Source organism: Bos indicus, chromosome 9 (assembly GCF_029378745.1).
Source record: "Bos indicus isolate NIAB-ARS_2022 breed Sahiwal x Tharparkar chromosome 9, NIAB-ARS_B.indTharparkar_mat_pri_1.0, whole genome shotgun sequence".
NCBI classification, from domain to species: Eukaryota; Metazoa; Chordata; class Mammalia; order Artiodactyla; family Bovidae; genus Bos; species Bos indicus.
Genome location: NC_091768.1, coordinates 42079914 through 42097418, shown reverse-complemented (window position 1 = coordinate 42097418; position 17505 = coordinate 42079914). Strand labels below are relative to the sequence as shown.

At 40.1% G+C, this 17505-nt stretch overlaps 1 protein-coding gene across 1 annotated transcript in view; it reads left to right on the top strand.

Annotated features, from left to right (window-relative positions):
• The window catches only part of AFG1L (AFG1 like ATPase), a 197836-nt gene that overhangs the window by 15942 nt on the left and 164389 nt on the right, over window positions 1–17505 (top strand). Inside the window, exon 2 of the mRNA XM_019967261.2 lies at window positions 8441–8664. Coding sequence (XP_019822820.2) covers window positions 8441–8664 — 224 coding nt within the window. The remainder of the gene's footprint in view (window positions 1–8440; window positions 8665–17505) is intronic.

Sequence of the window (17505 nt, the reverse complement as noted above, 5' to 3'; positions counted from 1 at the left end):
TTCTGTAAGAAGTGTGCCAAGCATTAAACCCACAAAGTGACACAGGACAAGAAGGGCAAGGATTCTTTGAATGCCCAGGAAAAGTGGTCTTATGACAGGAAGCAGAGAGGCTATGATGGGCAGAATGAGCTGCTTTTCTGGAAAAAGGGCTAAAATTACAAAAAAGGATTGTGCTGAGGCTTGAATTAATTGAGCCTAGAAAGTGCTGCAGATTTAGAGAGTGCTGACTGTTAAGGCCTGCAAGCATTTTGAACTGGGAGGAGATATAAGGGCTAAGTGGTCCAGTCCTAAGCTTCATCTTTTATTTTTTTATGAAGACAGTAAAATCTTAAGCTTATGTTCATTTAAAAAAAAAGTTGGTGGAGGGGTAGCTGAAGTAATAACAAATAAACCTGTTAAAGCCTGGGGAAGCTAATTTTTTTTTTCCTTAGGGAGAAAAATAGATGTAATTGTTAGAATACTATCTAGAAAATTATAATAGATTGTTCAGATGCTAAAATATCATGATATTGAGTATATCTTATAGCAGGTGGGCTATGGAGCATAGTAGAATCTTCCTAAAACTTAGTTTAGGAGAGAGTAGTGAAATAAGGTAGAAAATTGAGGTATTAAAACAGTTTAGATTTTTTTTTTTCCCCTCTAAAATCTCCCATTTATGTTTGTGGATTAGTGTGTGGATCTTCAGAATGGCATTTTCCCACTGTCCATTTGGAGTACAATAAGGCAAATTAATACAAATCAAAATAATATGGCAGCAGCATCACATAATTTGTGTACACTGATGTAGTAACAGATTTAATTTAGTGCAGCTTTTGAGAAGTCTTTTGTGTTTCAATTTATACAGCTGCTATCCAGGCCTAAGCTGGCCAGTCTTTCAGCCTTGAGCATCTTGCCTGACTGATTCTCTTTCTTTTTAAAAAGACTTTATTATTTTTTTTAGAGCAGTTTTAGGTTCACAGCAAAATTCAGAGAAAGGTACAGAGATTTGCCAAATACCCGCTGCCTGCCCCTCAGCATGTCCCCATTATCACTGTCCCGTCCAGAGAGGTACATTTGTTATAGTTGATGAACCTCCATTGACGCAGCATCATCATCCGAAGTCCATAGTTTACAGTAGGGTTCACTCTTGGTGTGGTACAGTCTACGAACATGGACAAGTGTATAATGACATGTATCCATCAATATAGTATATTTTAAGGTATTTTCACTACCCTAAAAATCCTCTGTGTTCTGCCTATTCACACCTTCTTCCTATCTACTTGCTTCCTTTTTCTACTACTGATCTTTTTACTATCTTCATAGTTTTGCCTTTTCTAGAATGTCATTGTTGTATAATTAAGATACAGGACCTTATAGTATATAGCTTTTTCAAATTGATCTTTCACTTAGTTACGTGCTTTTACATTTTTTTGTGTGTGTGTTTTCATGGCTTGATAGACTCATTTCTTTTTAGTGCTGAGTAATATTCCATTTTCAGGGTGTGCCAGTTTATTTATCCATTCTCCTTCTGAAAGACATCTTGGTTGCTTCTAAGTTATGGCAATTATGAATAAAGATGCTATAAATATATGTGTGCAGGTTTTTGTGGACATAAGTTTCCAGCTTCTGTGGGTAAATACCAAGAAGCATAATTGTTGGATTGTATGATAAGAGTATAGTTTTGTAACAAACCACCAAATTGTCTTTTAAAGTGGCTGTACCATTTTGCATGCTCATCAAGAAAGAGAGGTCCTATTGGTCCACATCCTGGCCAGCATTTGTCAGTGTTCTGGATTTTGGCCATTCTAATAGGCATGTTCAGTTCAGTTCAGTTCAGTCGCTCAGTCGTGTCCGACTCCTTGCGACCCTATGAATCGCAGCACGCCAGGCCTTCCTGTCCATCACCAACTCCCAGAGTTCACTCAGACTCATGTCCATTGAGTCAGTGATGCCATCCAGCCATCTCATCCTCTGTTGTTCCCTTCTCCTTCTGCCCCCAACCACTCCCAGCATCAGAGTATTTTCCATTGAGTCAATTCTTCGCATGAGGTGGCCAAAGTACTGGAGTTTCAGCTTTAGTATCATTCCTTCCAAAGAAATCCCAGGGTTGATGTCCTTCAGAATGGACTGGTTGGATCTCCTTGCAGTCCAAGGGACTCTCAAGAGTCTTCTCCAACACCACAGTTTAAAAGCATCAATTCTTTGGTGCTCAGCTTTCTTCACAGTCCAACTCTCACATCCATACGTGACCACTGGAAAAACCATAGCCTTGACTAGACAGACCTTTGTTGGCAAAGTAATGTCTCTGCTTTTGAATATGCTATCTAGGTTGGTCATAACTTTTCTTCCAAGGAGTAAGCATCTTTTAATTTCATGGCTGCAGTCACCATCTGCAGTGATTTTGGAGCCCAAAAAAATAAAGTCTGACACTGTTAGTGGTATCTAATTGTTCTTTTAATTTGCATTTCTGTGATGGCATATGATGTGGAGATCTTTTCATATGCTTCTTTGTCATATGTGTATCTTCTTTGGTGAGGTTTCTGTTAAAGTTTTTAGACCAGTTTTTAATCAGATTGTTTTCTAGTGAGTTTTTAGAGTTCTTTGTGTGTTTTGGAAAATAGTCTTTTATCAGATGGGTCTTTGGCAAATATTTTCTCCCAGTCTGTGGCTTGTCTTCTTATGAGACCATGACATTGTCTTTTGCAGAATAAAAGTTTTTAATTAAGTCTAGCTTATCAATGATTTGTCTCAGGAATTGTACCTTTGGTATTGTATCTAAAAAGTTAAAACGGTACCCAAGATCATCTAGGTTTTGCCTGTATTTCTTGCATGGTATCTTCTAAGAGTTTTATAATTTCATTTTTTACATTTAGTCCTATGATGCATTTTTAAAAAAATACTTATTTATTTGGCTGCACCCAGTCTTAGTTGCGGCATATGAACTCTTGATTGAGGCATGTGGTATCTAGTTCGCTGACTAGGGATTGAACCTGGGCCCCCTGCATTGGGCGTGCAGTCTTAGTCACTGGACCACCAAGGAAGACCTCCTGTGAAGCAATTTGAGTTAATTTTTGTGAGGTGTAAGGTCTGCGTCTAGATTCACCTTTTTGCATGTGGATGTGCTGTTGTCCCAGCATCATTTATTGAAAAGATTATCTTTGCTCCACTGTATTACCTTTATTCCTCTGGCAAAATGAATTGACTATATGTATGTGGCTATATTTCTGGACTCTCTACTCTGTTTTATTGATCTGTTTGTCTGTTCTTTTGGCAATACAGTGCTATAATGATTATTGTAGCTTTCTAGTAGGTCTTGAAGTTGGGTAGTGTCAATCCTCCAATTTTGTTCTTCTCTGTTGGTATTGTGTTGGTTATTTTGGGTCTCTCTTGCTTCTTCATTTACATTTTAGAATTATTTTGTCAGTATCCACAAAATAATTTGCCAGAATTTTAATTGAGGTTCCGTTGAATCTGTAGATCAAGTTGGGAAGAACTGACATTTTGACAATATTTAGTCTATCTGTGAGCATAGAATATTTCTCCATTTTTAAGTTCTTTGATTTTGTTCATCAACGTTCTGTCATTTTCTGCATATAGATCTTTTACATATTTTGTTAGATTTACACCTTAGTATTTCATTTTTGGGAGTGCTAATGTAAGTGGTATTTTAAAAAATATTTATTAATTCAGCTGTGCTGGTCTTAGTTGTGGCACACAAGATCTTTGATCTTACATTGGGACATGTGGGAATCTTTAGCTGTGGCATGGGGGATCTAGTTCCATGACCAGGCATTGAACCTGGGCTCCCTCTATTGGGAGTGGAGAATCTTAGCCACTGGACCACCAGGGAAGTCCTTAAATGCTATTGTTTTTAATTTTACATTCCACTGTTCACTGCAGGCATAGATGAAAGTGATTGTCTTTTGTATATTAACCTTGTATCTTATAACCTTACTGGAATTGCTTGTTAGTCCTAGGAGTCTTATTTTGTTGTTTCTTTTGTATTTTCTATATAGACAATCATGTCATTTGGGAACAGAACATTTTATTTCTTCCTTTCCAATCTGCATGCCTTTTATTTCCTCTTCTTGTCTTACGGCATTATTTAATGCTGTGTTGATATGGAGTGAAGAGAGGGGACATCCTTTACTTGTTCTTGATCTTAGTGGGAAACTTCTAGGCTATTACTCTTAAGTATATTTTTAGCTATAGGGTTTTTGTGAATATTCTTTATCAAGATAAGGAAGTTCCTTCTTTTCTTAGTTTACTGTGAGTTCTTATCATGAATGGGTGTTAGTTTTTGTCAAATGCTTTTTCTGTGTTTATTGATTCCTTGAACCTCAGAATGAGAACACCATATGTGTTGGGGATCCCCTTAAGACTACCCTCTGGGGATTTACTAAAAGACTCAGAGGACTCAGCATATAGTTAGACTCAAGGCTACCATTTATTATAGTGAAAGGATACAAAGCACAATCAGCAAAGGGAAAAGGCATGTGGGGGAAAGTTTGGGAAAAAATTAGAAGCATATAAGCATCTTCTCTCAGTGGAGTCAAACAGAACATGCTTAATACCTCCAGCAACTTTGACAACAGGGGTGAAATGTCTATTAGGAAGATTCATTAGAGACTCGAGGCCTAGGGTCGAGTGGTGGTTATGGACGTGCCCTCTGCCTGTCCACGCGTGCGTGCTTAGCTGCTTCAGTCATGTCTGACTCTGCAGCCCTATGGACTGTAGCCCGCCAGGCTCCTCTTGCCATGGGTAAGAATACTGGAGTGGGTTGCCATGGTCTCCGTCAGGGGATCCTCCCTACCCAGGGATTAAACCTGCATCCCTTATACCTCCTGCATTGGCAGGTGGGTTCTTTACTACTAGTGTCACCTGGGAAGCCCACCCTCTGCCTAGCCTGTGCGAAAATTCCAGACTTGTAGAAGGAAACTCGGTGTTCAGCATAAACCATATTGCTTATATATAATACAAGCGTTTAGGCACAGTGAGTCACTCGTACTATTTCTGGATTGATGGGGAACCCTGTGGGAATTCAGGCTCCAGTCAAGGTCCCACTTTTGCAAGCAGGCATTTCTAAGCTCTGCAGTCTGAGGCCTGCTGTGTTAACGCTTTTCTGTGCACTGTTCTCACTTAATGTGATCCTATAAGGTGGGGAAGAGGCCTTAGGGGCTACTTTGGAAATGAAGGGATATGGGTGTGAGAATGAGGGAGATGTGGAGAGGATGGGACTTTGTTACCCCTTTCTTCTTTTCTGTTAAGTAAATTTAGGATCCGATGGAAGGTTTTGTATATAAAAAAGGTGCTGCTGTTAAAATTACATTTGAAAATCACTCCTTTAAACAATGAGATGAATTTTAAGCCAAATATTGGTAAAATCACATTTGGATTTTAGTAGGATCATTTCTGTTGTTGATGGGAGATATTTTTTTAAGAGATTGTGGTCAAGATAAATTTGAGGTTGGAGATGATCAGAGGCAGGGAGATCAAGACAGAGATAATTAAGAGCATCGGCTGGAGTGGTTATATGAAGAAGGAGGAGGAAATGGATTAGAGAGACTTTACGATGTAAAATTGGGTAGAGAGCTTCTCTGATGGCTCAGACGGTAAAGAGTCTGCCTGCAATGTGAGAGACTTGGGTTTGATCCCCGGGTTGGGAAGATCCCCTGGAGAAGGAAATGGCAACCCACTCCAGTATTCTTGCCTGGAAAATCCCATGGACAGAGGAGCCTGGTGGGCTACAGTCCATGGAGTTGCAGAGTCAGATACAACTGAGCGACTAACATACACACAGAAAATTGGGTAGCATTGATGATTGATTGGCTGAGGATCTGGTTGCGGTCTGGGGAGGAGGTTTGGGGTTGGAGAAGGAAATTAGCATTATCTTAGGTATTTTACTTAGTTGATTCCAGGGAGTGGAAAAGAGCATTTTCCCTGGTTGTGAGGGTCTCATAATCCTCCAACACTGCTGGGTATCCAGTAGTGGATACCGACACTATCTACCTGAAGGTAGTAGCATCAGCTCCCACGTGTTAAAGGGCCAATCCTATAAAAATGGTGCCACTTCAGAGGCCAGCTGCAACTGTGCTGCCCTGCTTCCCACCCTTCTGCGTGGCTGAATTCAAATTCAGGGGGTTGATAATTAGCTAAGTTTGATAATTTTCTAGTAATGGTCATAGACCTCAGAAACAAACACTTTAAATATGTTTATCAGTTTGTTATAAAGGGTATGTACAGCTCAGGAACAGGCAAATGGAAGGGGTTCACGGGGCAAGGGATGGAGCTTCCATGCCCTCTCTGAGTACGTCACCTTCCCTTGAGATGTTCACCATCCTGGATGCTCTCCAAATCTTATTGTTCAGGAGTGTTTATAGAGTTTAATCTCCAGCCTCCCTTGCCCTCATAGGTTGGTGGATGGGACTGCCAGCTTTCTAAACACTTAGTCTTTCTGGGAACCAGCCCTGTCCTGAGACTATTTTCAGGACCTTCCCTGAGTTCATTAGCATATGTGTGATGGAAAGAGGCTCATTATGAATAACAAAAGATGCTCTATCACTTAGGAAATTCCAAGGATTTTATGATCTCTGTGCCAGGGACTGTGGACCAACTGCAAGTATGTTTCTTATACCACCCTGGTAAACGTCTCAAATCGCTGGAAACCTCTGCGGAATTCTCAACCTGTGCCTTCAGTTTCAGCATGAACCCAAATCTTGTCCTTGGTCCTACAAGGCCTAGGATCCCAGGAGACCCTTAGTTTGGTTCTCTATTGCAGGCTGTAAGCCCAATGTATTAGTTAGGGTACAATTTAGGCCTCTGTAACAAAGAGACCCCAAAATACACTGCTTGAAAAGCAAGATAGACGTTTATTTTACATAAAAATCCAGGCAGGTGGTCCAGAGCTGGTTTGGCAGCTCAGCATTGTTGGGGAACTTTGCTCTGCTTTGCTCAGCATTCTGTGTGCCTCTCCTTGCCAGGTTGGCTCTTCCAGCTGCAGCCATGGCACTTTCTTTCCAGACAGAGGGAGGGGAGGGAAAGAGAGGAGGGGAATTTGCCCTTTCCCTTTAAGTGCTCCGGAGCAGAGCACACAAATTTCAGCTTACATCCCACTGGTCACGTGGCCATCCTAGCTGCCAGAGACCAGGATATGGAATATTTTACCGGGCTGACTTGTACCCAGCTAAAACCCCTATTTAGAAAGGGAGAACAGTTATTAGGGGATAGCCCTGCCCTATCCTCAATAGTCACAGTATATTTAAGGATTTTTTTTTCCTTTCTTAGAAAAAGATGAAAATAATGTTGTGACTTAATTTTTTTCCTAAATTAAGTAATTTTCATATTATTGAAACAAAGGAAACATGGTATTCAATGAAACAAGAGAAACTCTGGCAAAATACCCTTGCAAAATCTTTGCCTAAAAATGTACCAGCTTGAACCTGCCCCAAATAAGGAATGGAGTTATAACCGGACCTTACCACAGATAATCAGTTTTCTTCCTTGAGAAGCTAAAAAAAGGATGAACACACCCTGCTTTGAAACACTCTTCTTGTCTCTCAGCTCTTGGTGTTCAACCTAAAGGTAATGGAAAAAGTGAAGGAATCTTGTAAGCAGAGAACTGAATTCAGCATGGTAATGTCTGAATGCTGTGTTGTTTTGGATAGGGAATAAAGAGGCAATAGACAACCCTTTGTGACTAGTCTCTAAGTCTCTGCCTTGGTGTTAAAGAACCAGATTTAGGCCTAATGCAATGAAAGGTACCACCTCTGCTGTGGGGAAGGATGCTATGAACCTTGGTAGCATTCAATGGAGTGGAGGTAAAGCTGTCACTGTAGAGGGGGTTAGGCTTCTTAGAGGGCTTCCCTGGTGATTTAGACAGTAAAGAATCCACCTGCAATGCGGGAGACTTGGGTTCGATCCCTGGGTTGGGACGATCTCCTGAAGGAGGGCATGGCAACCCACTCCAGTATTCTTGCCTGGAGAATCCCATGGACAGAGGAGCCTACAGCCCCTGGGGTCACAAAGAGTAGAACATGACCGAGTAACTAAATACACACACAAAGGCTTCCTAGAAGAGGGGTTATATTGATAGGTTATGAGTTTGGGGTTTATTAAATTGAGTCAATCATTTATATATTTATTGTACAAAATGTGTATGTTTTTGAAAAAGTTATTTATCTGGCTGCTCTGAGTCTTAGTTGTAGCATGTGAGATCTAGTTCCCTAACCAGGGATCCAACCAGATCCCCTGCTTTGGGAACACAGAGTCTGAATCACTGGACCACCGGAGAAGTCCCCAAAATGTGTTTTATATTATGGTTTTCATCAAAATGATTTTTACAACAGCTGCTCAAATATGTACAATTGTAATTGGTTAAAAGTTTTAAGAAACAGTATCGAGCACTATGAAATACCTTCATTTCAGAAAGTCTTAAATCTTATATATATGTATTTGTTTATAGCCTATTCAGTTCAGCCCCCTGAGAGTATGTCTCCAACTGCTGCTACAGAGGCTTATTCAAAAGCTTTAGCTGTTTGCCATGGACCATTGGACCACTATGACTTTCTGATCAAAGCTCGTGAGCTAAAGGATGATGAACATCAAAGAAGAGTCATACAATGTCTGCAGAAACTGCATGAGGACCTTAAAGGATACAGGATAGAGGAAGAAGGCCTTTTTTCTAAGGTAAGATTTGTGTCATGTTAAAGATGGAACAGTTAAAAGTGTGAGCATTTTAAAAATGGATTAAATGCAGCTGGGTAGACTCATGAAAGAGCTTGAAAATTTGCTTCCAGTTCCTTCAAACAAGCTCTGTTGGATCCCCATTTCTGACCTCTTGATGTTCTATAGCTTTCTTTTACCTTCAAGGGGATTCAAATAGCTTCATACTGAGGTAGTAAAAAGAATACCTAAATACCAGTTATAGTGAAAACTTGTATGCAATTCAAAGCTTCCCCCTCGCTTTAGCTCAGGCCTGGCCTAGGATCAGTAGCAGAGAAGAGGGAGTGACTTGTTCTTTTTTCTCTCTCCTTTTCCTCTCTCTGCCAGCTTGGCTTCCCTAGGGTCAGAATGCGGGGGATAGACGATTAGAGTGAAACAGCAGAGTCTTGAGTGGCCAGTTAAGGGCCATTTGTGTGGTAGATACTGACATGCTAGCTCTCTGTGAGGAGCATTGTGTGCGTTCTTCAGGACTCCCATGAGGACCTCCCCACTGCGTCACTGTGACCGACCTCTTACGACTCTAAGGAACAAACATCTCACAGCTTGGCCCTGTGGTGCGGGGATGGCCTTGCCCTTGCACTTAGCTTTCTTCAGTGGGGTCCTTTCAGGACAGCTCTAGCCAGGTCGCCTTTGTGGTGTCTACTGAGACCACCCCAAGTAACACATCTCCTTTCTCCAAACCCTACTGTGTGGGCAGCTTCAGTCTCCTGCCCTTGGACTTCTGCAGATTTAAGAAGCAAACACCAGCATCTGTTCTGTGTGCCCCTGTACTCCTGGGGACACATACGTGTCAGGTTCTTCTGTGAACTCTTTCACACCCTACTTGGGTAGCTGTCTGCAGATTTTCTCAATGAAGTGAGTATCCAACTGGGGAGAGGATGCCCATTTTGCCTTAATTCTAACCTGTTTGGATGTTTCTCTTGGGGACCCCTTGCACTTGACATGAGGTTGGTTCATCCAGGGGAAATGCCACAGGATTCTTTACCCAGCTAACAATTTTCTACCTTGATTACTTTGGTTGTGCGGCTGTTTTTTGATTCCCCCCTGCCTCTGTTTAAGGAATTCTTGCATATATACAACTAGTGCCTCTCTGTAGTGTATAGGGGCACCTGTTTCTCATGTCCTCAGCTTTGAGGTTTAGCTGAAATTCTGAAACAAAAGGAAAAACTCCCATTCCTTGTCCTGCTATAGAAGCTCTGTTATCAGTGGTGTCATCCTTAAATTATGAGGGATATTATGGTTCAACCTAAGAAACTAGTTTTCCTTTAATCAACGGACCAAACTACGTTTCCCCCTTAACACAAATATCCTCTTATTATAAGATCTTTATAAGAAAGGTACTGTATAACAATATAACAATAACAATATAACTATAACAATAGTACTTTGTTTATAAGTTCTACTGAAAGTAATTTTACTTTTTAAAAAGCACTTGAGAATGTAACAAAATGGTTTTATTTTTATGTAAGGAAAAGTACTGCATTGTATTAACATGTTTTGGTTAAAAACAATAAAGTATTACTTATTTAGGCTTGAGAAAGAAATGGAGATGTGGAATAAGATTAAAAAAGAAAATAGCAACAAAGGGCATCTCCATCACTCAGCCAGGCCTCACAGAGCAGGCACCAGCATTTGGCACCATTCTCAGATGGCGCAGTGGTAAAAAATCCACCTGCCAATGCAGAAGATGCAAGAGACACGGGTTCAGTCCCTGGGTTGGGAAGATTCCCTTGAGGAGGGAATGGCAACCCACTCCAATTTTCTTTCCTGGAGAATTCCTTGGATAGAGGAGCCTGGCAGGCTACAGTCCATGGGGTTGCAAAGAGTCAGACACGACTGAACAGCTGAGCACAGTGGCTCTGAAATCTCTGATGACTTGTAGGAAGTGGTCCCTGTGGATGCTCCAGTGCCCTGCCATTCATAAAGAGTGATCTATTTACTCTTTGCTCCTTTTCCCCATTCTCTTTCCCGCTCTGTTCATCCTACCAGCTTCTCATTTCTTTTCCTGTATCTGTGGTTTAAGTTCCTGAGGAAGAATCTGAGAGGCCACCCAAACCCTTCATCCCTGTTGGGGCAGAAGTTTCGCACCAGTTTTCCAGGGGCTGCTAGTCAACACAAAGTTTGGCTCTCTGTATAAGGTGCTATCCAGTGCTCCTGAGAGCAGGGCAGTTTCCCTCAGAAGTGGACTGTGAGGCTGGGCGCCAGGGTGTGTTGGCTAGTCCAGCACAATGGTTATGGGAAATAATGATGAATTATCCCTTTTGATGGCCAACGTTTTCTCTTTCTCTTGTGTTCCCAAAAGTTTATGGGTGAATCAAGAAGTAAGAAGTTTGGAAAACATAGATTGCTTAAGTACTGCATACTTAATTATAGTTTGCGTTACAGGAGGTCTTCCAAATAAAATGACAACTTTGTTATATGTCCTAGCCAGGAGACAAGATGTTTTACTTACCAGATTTTTGTTGTTATCTGAAAGTTAAAATTTCTCTCATGACTTTTGTATCTCATTCCACCTTTGATATATGAATTGGCTATACTGAATCTGCCTCTAAATAGACAGCTATTTAGCAGTAATTAAATGCAATACTTTACTATCTAGAGGCCCTTGTTTTATTGTGTAATTCTTATGTAAGGAGGAAATTTGACAAATCAGGTAGTTTCTAATGTGTCTAGTGAAAGCTTATATTTGTTAATCCCAATGCATATGTGAATGAATATTTAGTAGATTGATCAACATCTTTTTTATTTGTCCTGTCATTTCTTAAGCCCATAAAATATTTAGCATTGCAGAAGACCCAAATAACAAATTTAGTCTGAATAAAACATGTAAAACTTCAGTTTTGGAGATTATAAAGATGCCACAAGACTATTTCTTCTAAAAATACTGACATGCCAATTATCAGAGAAGGAAAATTTAAGCTGTTAGATTTTTCCAGCAATAGAACTTTGTTAGTAGTTTAGAATCCCTTTTTAAAAAAAATAATGTTGTTTATGTCTGTGCTGCATCTTTGTTGCTGTGTGGGCTGTTCTCTGCTTGCTGTGGGGTGGGGCTCCTCTCCAGTTGCAGTGTGTAGCTTCTCATTGTGGTGGCTTCTCTTGTTGTAGAGCATAGGCTCTAGGGCATGTGGGCTCCGGTAGTTATGGCACGTGGCCTCAGGGCTCAGTAGTTGCAGTTCCTGGGCTCTAGGACACAGGCTCAAGGGTCACAGTTTACGGTCTTAGTTTTTGCAGGATGTGGGTCTTTCTGGACCGGGATCAAACCCATGTCTCCTGCACTGGCAATCTGATTCTTTACCACTGAGCCACCAGGGAAGCCCAGTATGTAGATTTTTTGATTTTCATAAATAGGGTTTACAATTTCATGGACATTTGATTCTTCCCTCAGCTTTACTGAGATATTATTGACAGATAATATATCTAAATTTAAATTGTGCAGTGTGATGATTCATACCTGAATACATTGCTAAATGATTCCATAATAAAATTAGTTAACCCTTATATCCCCTGACATTGGAGAAGGCAGTGGCACCCCACTCCAGTACTCTTGCCTGGAAAATCCCATGAACGGAGGAGCCTGGGTGGGCTGCAGTCCATGGGGTTGCTAAGAGTCGGACATGACTGAGCGACTTCACTTTCACTTTTCACTTTCATGCATTGGAGAAGGAAATGGCAACCCACTCCAGTGTTCTTGCCTGGAGAGTCCCAGGGACGGGGGAGCCTGGTGGGCTGCTGTCTATGGGGTCGCACAGAGTCGGACACGACTGAAGTGACGTAGCAGCAGCAGCAGCGTATCCCCTGATATAATTACTATTTCTCTTTGTGGTGAAAACATTTAAGATCTACTCTTCTGACGACTTTCAAATGTTAATATGCTACTGTATTATTAATTATAGTCACCACGCTGCACATTAGATCTTATAGTTGGGAGGTTGTACCCTTTGACCAATATTTCACCATTTCCCTTGCCCCACAGCTCTTGATAACCACCATCCTATGAGTTATGCTCTTATAAAATTATGCCTGTAAGTGAGAACATACAGGATGGTCTTTGTCTGACTGAATTTCAGTTAGCATGTATGCAGATTTGATTTTGTTTTTGGTACAGATGTTTAAATATTCACTCTGGTGGACTTAAAACAAATTGTACTCCTAAGAACCGTTCTGTAAGGATAAGCCATAATGTTAAAATAAAATGCACATTCTTTGCAAAATGCTGGAGTTATTTATCAGTGAGGAGAATTGGTGGCAGACTATTAGGCTGCTTTCACCTACCTATGTAACAATGTTTTCTCTAGTAAAAATTCGAAAAAGTTATGAGAAGATGACCATGCTATATGAACAACAAACTAGGAAGAATGAGCATTTATGAACACTTTACTTTTGTTATCAAATAAAACTTACAACCAGGTTAATCTGACACATTTAATGTATGCATAATTGTTATTGTGCTGTGAGGTAATTAGGCATAAATGGTAAGTAGTTCATGTAAATCACTATAATTAGTATTACTTTTACACAGCCAAATCAAGCATTTCTAGAGTCATGGAGGGAAAGAATTAAACAGAGTGTGGAGCTGCTCTGAAAATCTCTGTTTCCATTAATCAGGGGTATATAGGCAGCCAGGTTTTTTCATCTCTGGGGAGGAGACACCATAGCCAAAGAGACCTGGGAACTGGGAAGGGGAGCAGGGGTCAGAATTCCTTTTCCTTTTCTCCTGCTCTCCACAAAATAATTTTGTTTTTCTCTAATGAGAAATTATTATTTCAGACTTCCTTTTACAACCTATTATGGTCTTTAATTTGGATACCTCTCCTCACTCTCCTAAGAACAATGCATGTAGCAGGTAGAAATGACCTGCGCTGCCTTGAATTCAGCTGGTGTAAGGTCTTGGTGCTTTCTCTGATCTGGCTCCTCACACCTGGGAGCCGTGAGCTAGATACCTGGAATGCTATGCTGTGGACTTTTCTTTCGGGAGATGCAGGAGACCCATTGTCTGGCTCCCTTCAGTTATTTATCCAAGACTAGCCAGTTTGCTGGTTTTTCCTCAGTTCCTCCCTTCTCTCCTCCAGCTAAGGAAGTGAGCCCTTACTCTCTCTGTTCCTTTTCTTAAAACTGACATATCCTATAGGTGAAGTAGGTTGAGCAGTGGGATTTAGGTAAAGCTTCCCTGTTATCTGGTGATTTAGCCTTTAGAACATAATAAGCAGCATTGACTTTGGAATAGATATCTATCGCTACAGCTTTATTAAAGACTGGAAATATTTTTAAATGTATATTTTTTTTGTATCAAATTTTTATGAAAGCCAAAGCAAAAGATTATGTCCTAACCCAATGACAGCTCTATCTGTAAGGAAACAAGATTGGGAGTCAAACTGCATTGTTTTTTGGGAACTTAACACATGCCAAAGACTCATTTATGTCTGAAATTTGAGAAAGAGAATATAATGGGCCTGCTTCCATCTCCAGAATAATTAACAAATGTATTCAATTACATTTTAAATTTTGTCATGGTTCCAGAGGTAAAATTATGCTGTCAGTGTAGATGAGAATGTCTATTTTTGTTTTTTTCTTCCAGTTTTATTGAGATATATTTGATATATAGCACTATATAACTAAGGTGTCGGCCATACTGATTTGACTTACATGCATGTGTGGGTGCTAAATTGTTTCAGTCATGTCAGACTCTGCGACCCTATGGACTGTAGCCTGCCAGGCTCCTCTGTCAGTGGGATCCTCCAGACAAGGATTCTGGAGTGGGTTGCCATTTCCTCCTCCAGGGGATCTTCCCAACCCAGGCATCAAACCTGCGTCTCTTGTGTCTCCTGCATTGGCAGGTGGGTTCTTCACTGCTAGCACCACCTGACTTACATGCATGGTGGAATGATTACCATTCAAGTCCAGTGAACATCCATCATCTCATGTAGATACAAAATAAAACAAAGAAAAAAATTTTGTGTGTGTGATAAGAACTCTCAGGATTCACTCTCCAAACAACTTTCACATATAACATGTGTCAGTATTAATTATATTAATCATGTTGTACATTATATCCCTGTTATTTATGTTATAACTAGAAGTTTGTACTTTGGGACTGCCTTCATCCATTTCTCCCCCACACCCCCTCACTAGATGAGAATATCTTTTATAAATTCTTTAAAGTAAATTGAAAGAAAAGGGGAATAACCTTAATGTCTTAAGATAGGAACTTTTTTGTCATTGTCAGCCAAAACTGACTGCTTTGGTTATGGCAGCAGAATTATGTAGGCCATAAAGAGGCATTAGAACCATGGGATCTACGTTGAGATTTTGGTCAGGTCTTTAGATCAGGGGCTGGTGAATATTTTCTGTAAAGGACCATGTAGGAAATCTTTTGGGTTTTAGGAGCCATATGATCTCTGTTACAGCTCTTCAGTTCTGCCATTGTACTCAAAGTAGCCATGGACAATGCATAAATAAATGTATTTTGATAAATATTTATTTATAAAAACAGATGTCGGGCTGGATTTAGCCCACAGGCCATAACTTGCTGCCCCTGCTATAGATGGATGACTGCTTCCTGACTAGATTTGAGGGTGGTGGGAGACCGTTAATAGTGTTCAAAGTTCTACCAGAAATGTACTTAGTCTAGGTTTCCAGTCTAATTTTCTGTTACTTTCCTATATCTGCCTCTAGTCAACAGAACTATTCACTGATCACTTATTATATAGACATACAGACAAGTGGAACAAAATAGAATACATGGAGACCTGATACACCATTGAGTTGGCACTGAAAATCAGTGGAAAAAGATGGTCTAGTCAGCCAACAGGGATGACACAATTGATTATCTTTGTGAAAAGTAAAATTAGATATCTACCTTTCTGAACATAAACATAAATTCCACAGAATCAGTGTCCTAAACTTAAAGGGAAACTTTAAAACTTCTTGAATAAAATATAGAGGATTTATGTTTGTGACCGTGAGGAGAGGAAGACCTGCTTATACAAGATATGAAAGCTTAAATTATAAAGGTAAGTTGGATACATTTGATCCAACTAAAATTTAAAACTTATAGTCAACAAAAAGCACTCTAGAAAGGTTAAAAGGAAGACCACAGACTGGGAGAAAATATTTACATCAAAAATAATTGACTTAGGGAGGTGGGAGCGAGGTTCGAAAGAAAGCTGACATATGTATACCTGTGGCTTATTTGTGTTGACATATGGCAAGAAACCAACACAATGTTGTAAAGCAATTATCCTCCAATTAAAAATAAAAAAAATTGACTATAGATTGCTATCTAGAATATATATAAAGAACTCCTACCAAAAAGAAAAAAAAATCAAGCTGGTAGAAAAATGGTCAAAGAAGAGTCTGTTTTGGGGGAATAAGTAGTAGATACCACAAAAAGATAAGTAAATCAGAACATATTTTTAAAATGAAATGTTCACTCTGAGGAAGAAGGGTACAAAATGGGGGGGGCATCAACTGTATCTAATTTTTTTTAAATTTTGGAATAAATATGTCAAAATATAAAGATTTGATAATTAGATTGATTGAAAGCTAAGTAACCAGGTGGTCAATATTTTCTCCAATTTAGCCTATTTATAATATTCCATAAATGTATCTTTAAGTGTAATTGTGAGATATTTCAACAGGTTAGTTGATTTTAAGAAATAATTTTAAGGAAATTATAACTTTCCCTGATAATATACTTCTACTGGTTCAGCATTTGCTTCTTACAAATAGACTGAGGAAGGGGTATTATGAGCTCAGAAAGTACTCAGCAAAGCATAGGAAATATCTTAGTAAAAGGTTTTTGGCTGAGTGAAAACCTCTATTTGGAAATGAGAGAACTATAAAGAAACAGCACCTCTAACCCATGCTATCATCTCCAGTGGAGATGTGCAGATATTAGGACCTGAACACTGAACGTACATTTCAGGCCAAAGTGCCACAGCCATGTGTAGCTTTTTCAGAAGTGTGAAGCATAGCTCCAATGCATCCGTAGTCCCTTCATGGCAATGAAGAGCACTACAGAGCTGCCTTCAGTTAACTTTGCCCTGATGAACCACAAGAAGTACCCGTAAGTATTTCTCCCAGAATCATACTGCCACCTGGCCGGGGGTGGCTTGTCAGCAGAGCAGATACAGGTAGTGTTGCCTTTTCCTCCAGTTGCCTCCCATTCAGTTTCCTCTCATTATCCATACTGTATCAATAATGATATTTATATGAGATAACCTGGTTGGGCCATTCTCCTGCTTAAGGCTTCCCAGTGCCCTCCAGATAAAGTACAAACTCATTAGCACGTTCTACATAGTTCTTGAGAGCCTGCCTGGTCCCTGCCTCTTACCAGCCTCATCTTTGTTATCAGCTGTCCCCAGCTGTGACAAGCTACTTAAAGATTGTTAGACAAGACAGGGACCTTCTCTTGCCTCTGGGTCTTTGTTGAGGCTGCCTGTCTCTGTATCCTTTTACTTACGGCTCATCTCCCATGGCCTACCTGGTGACCACACGTTCCTTTAGTACATGCCATGTCATGTTTTCTGGATTGCCTAGATCTGCACAACTTAGTTCACTGCCTGATACAAAGTAGGTGCTCGATGTTCAATTCATGACTCTGGAATAAATGAAAAAAAAAAAAAAAGGAATATTTGAATGAATAACAAAGCAATCACTGAAGAGTCACAAAATACTTTTCTGCTGACTCTGAAGTCAGTTGCCCATGAGCCTATCCTTATGTCTGTGTGAGAGTATTGGTGTTTTTGTGAGTTTTACATTCACTTGCTTCTCTGTGGACATGTTTGTGTTCTCATTTCCTCCATA